Consider the following 7,978-nt stretch of genomic DNA (forward strand, 5'->3'; position numbering starts at 1 on the left):
TCCTCAGGGTGGAGGGGGCCAGGCTCAGCTCCTAGTCTTCACCCCATCAGACCCTTGGTCTGAGTGGTCTTCCTCCCCTCCCCCTCTAACTTCACAGCTATGGGGTGTTCCTGTCTTTGAGATCTGAGGGGTGGGGGCCACAGTATCCCCTCTGCCCTTTTCAGTGTAAGCTGACTTGGGTGGGGAAAGGAGTAAACCTCCAATCCTGGGTGCTTTCCCGCCCCCATCAACCCCCTGAAGGTCTGACCCCAAGCTCAGGAATCAGGGCAGCCAGTTATGTAACAGGCAGGGTTAGTTCTTCACTGGGAGACCCTACAGCAGAAGAGCTGAGCAGAGACTGAACAGCAGGCAGGCTCAGATGATGGGAAGGGCACCTGAACCAAGCCCTTGTCTCTCCATAGGCACCGACTGCCTCTTCTGGGACTCTGAATATGAGGAGATCTTAAATTAAGCTCACTCTGGGAAACCCAGACAGGGTCCAAGTACACTCTACTCCATCTGCATTGCGCTCTTTTAAGATCAAGGGAAATGGTATTCCTGAATAGCCTTCTGGCAGGTGGTCATGTCCCGGGCTTCCATGCAGTAGTACTGTGGGACTTAGTTTGGTGTTAAGGAAGAATTACCTTCCCCAGGGACCGTTGGCCTTAAGCCTGTAGAGACTCACTCTTAACTCTTCACCCTTACACCAGGATCTCCTTACTATGACAATGTCCGTCCACTCTGCTACAGCGACTCGGATGCAGTGTTACTGTGCTTTGACATCAGCCGCCCAGAGACTATGGACAGTGCACTCAAAAAGGTGAGGCTGCGCTTGAGGTGGGGGTGCACGCTAGTCATCCTAGCTACTAGGGTTGCTGGAGCAGGAGAATCTTAAGCTTGAGTTCAGCTTGGGCTACAGAGCCAGTTCAAGACCAGGCAGTTCAGTGAGACCCTGTTTCCAGATCAAAATCAAATCTGGCTGAGGATGGGTCTCAGTTGGCAGAGAGTGCTTCCCTAGCACGAGCAGGACCCAGGGTATGAAAATAAAGTCTATAAGTTTCTGCCCAGAAGAACAAGAAGGAGCCTTGGCCTCCAACCCTCCTGTCTGTAAGCCAGGAGAGCAGTGTTTTTTCTTGAAGCCTCACCATTGCTGGGGCTCTGGGTTGAATCTGGGTTTCCTGCCTCTTAGCCTTCTGCTTTTTCCTTACCCTGTACTACTTTCCCAGAGGCCCAGCTTGAGGGAGAGAGGTGCTGAAGGCTCAGAGAATCTTCTGGTGGTGTGAGGAGTGGGTCCTTTTGGCAGCAGCTTCTGTGGAGCATGGTCCCAGGCCCACTAAGTCAGGCAGGTCAGGGCTCCACAGCTGGTGGAAGTACCTGGGTCTGAGTAGAAGCTCTGTCTGCCCTGAGATGCTGCAGGAAGTGCCCAGGGACTTGCTTAGCTTCTCAGGGAAGAGATTGCCTCGCTCCCCACATTGGCATTTCTCCTAAGGGTAAACAAGCCTTTAGAAAGAAGCTAAACCCATGTCTTCCCTGTGTGGCAAGGAGTGGGAGACTTGCCCTGTGTTCCCTGTGATGGCTGTGCTGTTGGCTGGAGGGACAAGCTCCTGGGTTAGCACACTGGTGCCACCGAAGGCCTCATGGGCAGGAAGATGATGTAATTAGTGCAGCAGGCATACTATGACTCAGACGGAAGACTGAGCTTCGATACTGAGTGATGTGCTTGATGCTGCCAGCCGGACTCCTCCTGGTATCTGCCACTGATTTTCTCTCCCTTCCCCTTCCCCTCCCCTTCTTGCTCCAACCCTCAGTGGAGAACAGAAATTCTAGACTATTGTCCCAGCACCCGGGTTTTGCTTATTGGCTGCAAGACAGATCTGCGAACAGACCTGAGCACTCTGATGGAGCTTTCCCACCAGAAGCAGGCGCCCATCTCCTATGAGCAGGTGTGTGCATCTGCGTGTATGTGTGTGCTGGGATGGGGTAGAGAAGGCTGTGGCAGAGGGCCTACATATGGCTCTTGACTAAACTCTTTCCGTATAAGAAAGAATTGGTACTGGGGGCTATCTATATCTATAAATGGCAAACTGTCACATGGATTGGGGTAGAAGTTCTTGCTAACTTAGCTCCCTGCTATAGGATCGCTTGTGAACTTCTCCTGTGTGTATGCCAGCAATTTTAAGGCTTTTTTTTTTTTTTGGTAAACCATATGCATCAGACTCATTAAAGATGCTTGTTAGCACTGGATGTAGCCTGTAATCCCAGAACTCAGGAGGTAGAGGCAGAAGGATTCCAAGTTTGAGGCCAGCTTGACTAAATAATAAGGCATAGTCTCAAAAAAACCAAAACTAGCAAACAAAGAGAAGTAACTGTTGGGATTTTGAATTCCAAGCTCCATGCTTATAAAATAGCCCTGGGAGGAAGATATGGACATCTGCATTTTTATAACAAACCCAAGGATAATTTTTAAATTATTTAATTTTGTGTGTGTGTGGCACATGCCATGCCCATGTGTGGAGGTCAGAAGCAGGTTTCGGGAGTCAGCTCTCCCCTTCCACCACGTGGGTTTTTGGGACTGAACTCAGGTTATTGATCTTGATGGCAAGTGCTTTTCTTTGCTGAGCCACCTCACAAGCTGCAAGGATAAATTTTAATACACACAGAATGTCTGTTAAGATTTCCATGAGAGTCAGCTGGGAGAACTCTTTAAAGTACTGACATCAGCAGGCTGGTGAGATGGCTCAGAGGGCAGGGTGCTTCGCCACTAAAGCTTGAGGACCCACGTGGTGGAGGGAGAGACATGACTTCCACAAATTGTCTTCTGACCTCCACATGCGAGCTGTGGGAGGAGCATACATATGACACACACATTCATATGGATAAGCATATGGAAAAGGTTTTTTTTTTTAAATGATAATGTTGAGACTGGGAGTGTGGCTAAGGGCATGGTTAGCATGCATGAAGTCCTGGATCCCATCACCAGTACCAAAGTCTAAGACCTAATGCCTGTGCCATCCCCAGACATCACGCTGTACCTGGTTTTAAAATGTCATAGGAGATTCTGGCCTGCAGCCACCTTTATGAAGAACTGGCAGAGACTGGCAGTGGGCTGTCATTTGGAATAGCCCTGCGGAGTGACACACTGAATGCCATGGTGTTTCCTATACGTTTTAGACCATTGCATTATTATTATTATTATTATTTTGGTTTTTCGAGACAGGGTTTCTCTGTGGTTTTTTGGAGCCCGTCCTGGAACTAGCTCTTGTAGACCAGGCTGGTCTCGAACTCACAGAGATCCGCCTGCCTCTGCCTCCCGAGTGCTGGGATTAAAGGCGTGCGCCATAGACCATTGCATTAATAACCACACTGCACACTTCCCACAGGGCTGTGCCATAGCCAAGCAGTTGGGCGCAGAAATCTACCTGGAGGGCTCGGCTTTTACCTCAGAGAAGAGTATCCATAGCATCTTCCGGATGGCATCCATGGTGTGTTTGAACAAGCCTAACTCAGTGCCCCCGAAGAGCCCTGTCCGCAGTCTCTCCAAGCGGCTTCTCCACCTCCCCAGTCGCTCTGAACTCATCTCTTCCACCTTCAAGAAGGAAAAGGCCAAAAGCTGTTCCATCATGTGAAGTCCGAGCCAGAGGCGGGGGAGACAGCCCCCCACTTCCTCCCTTGGGGTGCAGAGGCACGGGGAGAGGGAGGATGAGACAGTTTAAGACCCTGGATGTGACTTTTTCAGATGGCCACAGTGAGGGCTCAGGAGACAGGAATGGAATTGAAGAAGCCAGGCCTGGCAGGAGGGCCTGACATTAAGCGAGAACCATCACACCCCAAGCCAGGCAGTAGGCTGTGGAGGGAGCAGTTGCCCCAGTGTCTCCTACTCCAGAGGAAGGAAGGGTATTGGGGGACTGGGGACATGCTGGCCTCACCTTCAGCACCATGCTCTTCCACACAGCATTCCCATGCAGGCGGGGGATGGGAAGGGCCCTTGAGCTCTCCCCGTCCCCTCTGAGAAGTGGCAATGGACTGGACAATGGGAAAGCTTAGCCCAGATGCTTCATAACTGAAACCAGGAGGGCAAGGGCTGACCAGAGCTGGGAAGGAAACTCATCTTTGCATAGCCCATGCGTCACAGAGAGGTGACATCATACATTCACACGCTTCTCACTGAAGTCCCCAGGGCCCAGGGGAGAAGCCCCAGACCCCCTTCTGTTGCAGAATGTGGGGGTGGTGGTGCTGCAGGGGCAGGACTGATGGTGGTCACCAGACTTTCCTGCCCTCAGGGCGGTACGGTTGGCGTTTGTTTTCTAGACTCTTGTCTTTGGAATTTGGGGGGGGGGGTTGTTTCAATCTGTTGTCTGTTCTGTGTTTAAAGAGAAGAACCTATTTATTAATGAAATATAACATATAATGAAGTTGATTGTTTTTGTTGTTCTTTGATTTTGGCAGCTAATGATCAGGGAAATGCTGGTTTGGACACCTTTCTGTGGGTTCGAGTGATTGTCTCTACGGTGCCCTAGCACCTTGTCCCACTCCTCCCAAACTCACTCACAACCTGCCAAGCCGAGGAAGAGCTCCTTAGCCCCGGATTAGGGCTGCCGCCCCTCAGAATGCTGATGCTGTAGGCAGGAGAATGGATTTTTTTGTAAGGAGCTATCCTCCGTAGTGTGTGATATTCATCAACATCCCTGGCTTCCCTGGTTCTGGACGAGAGTAGCATGCTCCAGTTGTCACAGCCAGAAATGTCTCTAGATGTTGCTGAATGTCCTCTGGATAAAATCACTCCCTGTTGAAGGCAATTGCCCTAGACCAGTGGCTCTCAGCCTTCCTAATGCTGTGACCCTTTAATCCAGTTCCTCCTGTTGTGCTGACCCCAACCATAAAATGATCTTGTTGCTTCTTCACCACTGTAATTTTGTTACTGTTATGAATCATGATGTACATACCTGATGCATTGGATATCGGATGCGCAGCCACCAAAGGGGCCTTGACCCACAGGCTGAAAACCGCCATCCTATAGAGACTGAAGAAGAAAGAAAGCTCACCTCAGAAAAAAGGGCTCAAGATGCTGAGTCCCACTCCAGTATCGCATAGGCTGGTTCAAAACTCAGCAAAATCTGGGATTCTCATTTCCTGAGTTCAAGGAGAACTTTGTCATTGATGTTCCAATTCTAGTATCCACTGATGGTAGCTCAGGGGTTTTAACATCTCCTCCTTAGTGACACATAACTCTTGCTGTCCAAGGTTCATAGAATAGTAATGGAGATTAAAAGTTATTATGGGGGCTGGAAAGATGGCCCGGTGTTGAAGATCACAGGTCTGTTCCCAGTACCCAGTACCCACACGGTGACTGACAACTGTTTGTAAGGGCAGTTCCAGAGGATCTTGTGCCATCTTCCGGCCTCCGTGGGTGCCACATGCATGTGGTGCACACATAGACAAAACACCCATATGCATAAAATTAAAAAATCTTTCTTAAAAAGTTAGTACTACTAGGTATGATGCACACTTGGAATCCCAGTATTTGAGGGGCTGAGGCAGAAGAATTGTGAGTTCCAGGACAGTTCGGGATATGGTATAGCAAGACTTTGTCTCTAAAAGAAAAGTTGCTATGCATCTGCTTTAAAATTTTTTTCTTTTATTTTCAATCGTGTGTATGTGTGCACATATAGATGTGTCCATGTGTGAGTGCAGGTACCCTCAGAGTCCCCTGGGGCTCAAGTTAACAGTTAATTATGAGTTGCCCTATGATGTGGGTGATAGGAGTTGAACTCAGTTCCTTTGAAAGAGCAATAGATGCTCTTAATTGCTGAGCCACCTCTCCAGCCCAGTTCTATGCCTCTGCCTTAAATCATCAAATTTATTATAGCCTTTCTATGTGTCAGAGCACTTTATATTCTGTGATGAGCTTTTCAGGTATTTCCCATTTCATCATACAGTCAAGGAGGTTCAGAGAGATTAGCATGCCCGAACTGTGCAGCTATGGAGTGTTAAAACATGGCTGGGTGGCGGCGGCTATTCCTTAATCCGAGCATTCAGCATACAGAGGTAGGCAGGTCTCTGTGAGTTTGAAGCCAGCCTGGTCCACAGGGTAAGTTTCAGGACAGCCAGGGCTACACACACACATGCGCGCGCGCGCAGACCTGTCTCAAAAAACAAACAAACAAACAAACAAACAAACCCCCAACAAAATGGATACAAATCCAGAAAGTCTAGCTCTAGAACATTTTTTTTTTTGAGACAGTATCTCACTGTATAGCCACATGGTGACCTAGACGTCACAAAGATCTGCCTACTTCTGCCTTCTGAGAGCTGGTATCAAAGGTGTGCAGCACCAAGCTGTAGCCCATGATGGTTTCAAACTTGCTATGTACTTGATAAGTATGTAGCAAACTTGAGAATATGGCCTCTACCTCCCAAGTGCCGGTATTGCAGGGCTGTGCTACCACACCAGGCTACCAAGCCTGGCTTTGAAATGTGCACTTGAAAATTTTTTTAACTTCTTTTCTCTTCTGTCCATTCTCCTGCTTCCCAGCTTCTCTTTCAATCTTGTTCACTAGAGCTCTTTGAGGAAGAGTCTTTATAGTGATATATTATTTATGTTTTATAAATAAAATTTGCCTGATGACCAGAAGAGAAAACTAACCCCATTCTATGCATCTGCCTTAAATCATCAAACTTAATGTTTATGCTGTTATAGATAAAATGGCTATTTAATTACACAGGCAAGGAGGTCCAAAGAGATTAGCATGCCCAAACTGTGCAGCTATGGGGCGTTAAAACACAGAGCTGGATGGTGGTGGCGAGATGAAGCTAAGCCATTAGAGGCCAGGCAGCAGTACCACATACTCCTAATCCCAGTATTTGAGAGACAGAGGCAGATGGATCTCTGTGAGTTCAAGGCCACCCTGGGCTACACAAGATCAATGCAGAAACAGATCCAGGTGGTGATGGCTCACCCCTTTAATCTCGGTACTAGAGAGAAATATAAGCCAGGATGAGTCAAAAACTCACTCTCTTTTTTTTCAGTCTGAGGATTTCTTAGAGGTAAGAGCTCACTAGTGACTTGGCTGCTTTGCTTTTGTGCTCTTCAGGTTGAACCCCAATATTTGTCTCTGGGCTTTTATTAATCATGCTATATTTGGCATCCAATGCTTGGGGTATAATTCACTAAAAACTCTTTTGTCTGAGGCTTTCTAGCCACCCGCACAGGCTAGAGCTGCACATGGGGCTCCAACCCACACCCAGCCAGGCTTTCTTTTCTTTTCTCCTCCAAGCCTTGGGAAAAAGTTGGGGATTTTCCTGTTGTAACCTCTCTGAAACAGTCTCCAGCTGCCACCTAAACTCAGAAGCACCTGGGCTCCAAATGGTTCCCCCCAACAATCCCCTGTGCATTTTTCAGAGTTGGCTTCCTCCACCCCCTCCCTCTCTCTTTCTGTCCACCATGTGGGCTCTTGCTGAACCCCCTTCTCCAGCTGCTACCAAACTAGGTAACTGCCTTGAAATCTAGGCAGTCTTTCACTGATCTACACAGCAGCAATAAACCTCACATCTTCATCAACATCATCAGCATATTTGGTAAGACAATTGGGGGCTGGAGAGATGGCTCAGAGGTTAAGAGCACTGGCTGCTCTTCCAGAGATCCTGAGTTCAATTTCCAGCAACCACATGGTGATTCACAACCATCTATAATGGGATCTGGTGCCCTCTTCTGGCAGAACACTCTCTACTTAATAAATAAAATCTTTTTTAAAAAAAGACAATTGGGAATTCTTAAAGGGAGGAATTAGTTAAAAGAGAGATTTTTTTTCCCACATTAAAAAATGGGAGAAACTGAGTCGCGGTGGCGGCGGAGCAGCGGCGCAGTCGCGGCGGCGGCGGAGCAGCGGCGCAGTTGCGGCGGCGGCGGAGCGACACAGCGCTGCAATCAAAAATAGGCTCTGGGGGACCGGCGGCGACAGAAGCAAGCGGCGGGGACCGGCGTGAAGGCAGAGGCAAGCGG

At 48.6% G+C, this 7,978-nt stretch overlaps 1 protein-coding gene across 1 annotated transcript in view; it reads left to right on the forward strand.

Annotated features, from left to right (window-relative positions):
- Nucleotides 1-4,394, forward strand: part of Rnd1 (Rho family GTPase 1) — a 7,348-nt gene extending 2,954 nt beyond the window's left edge. Inside the window, exons 3-5 of the mRNA XM_005353954.2 lie at nucleotides 690-799; nucleotides 1,788-1,922; nucleotides 3,360-4,394. Of these exons, the coding sequence (XP_005354011.1) occupies nucleotides 690-799; nucleotides 1,788-1,922; nucleotides 3,360-3,605 (491 nt within the window). The 3' untranslated portion in view covers nucleotides 3,606-4,394. The remainder of the gene's footprint in view (nucleotides 1-689; nucleotides 800-1,787; nucleotides 1,923-3,359) is intronic.
- The last annotated feature ends 3,584 nt before the right edge of the window (nucleotides 4,395-7,978 follow it).

The sequence above is a fragment of the Microtus ochrogaster genome, chromosome 15 (genome assembly GCF_000317375.1).
Source record: "Microtus ochrogaster isolate Prairie Vole_2 chromosome 15, MicOch1.0, whole genome shotgun sequence".
Taxonomy (NCBI): Eukaryota; Metazoa; Chordata; class Mammalia; order Rodentia; family Cricetidae; genus Microtus; species Microtus ochrogaster.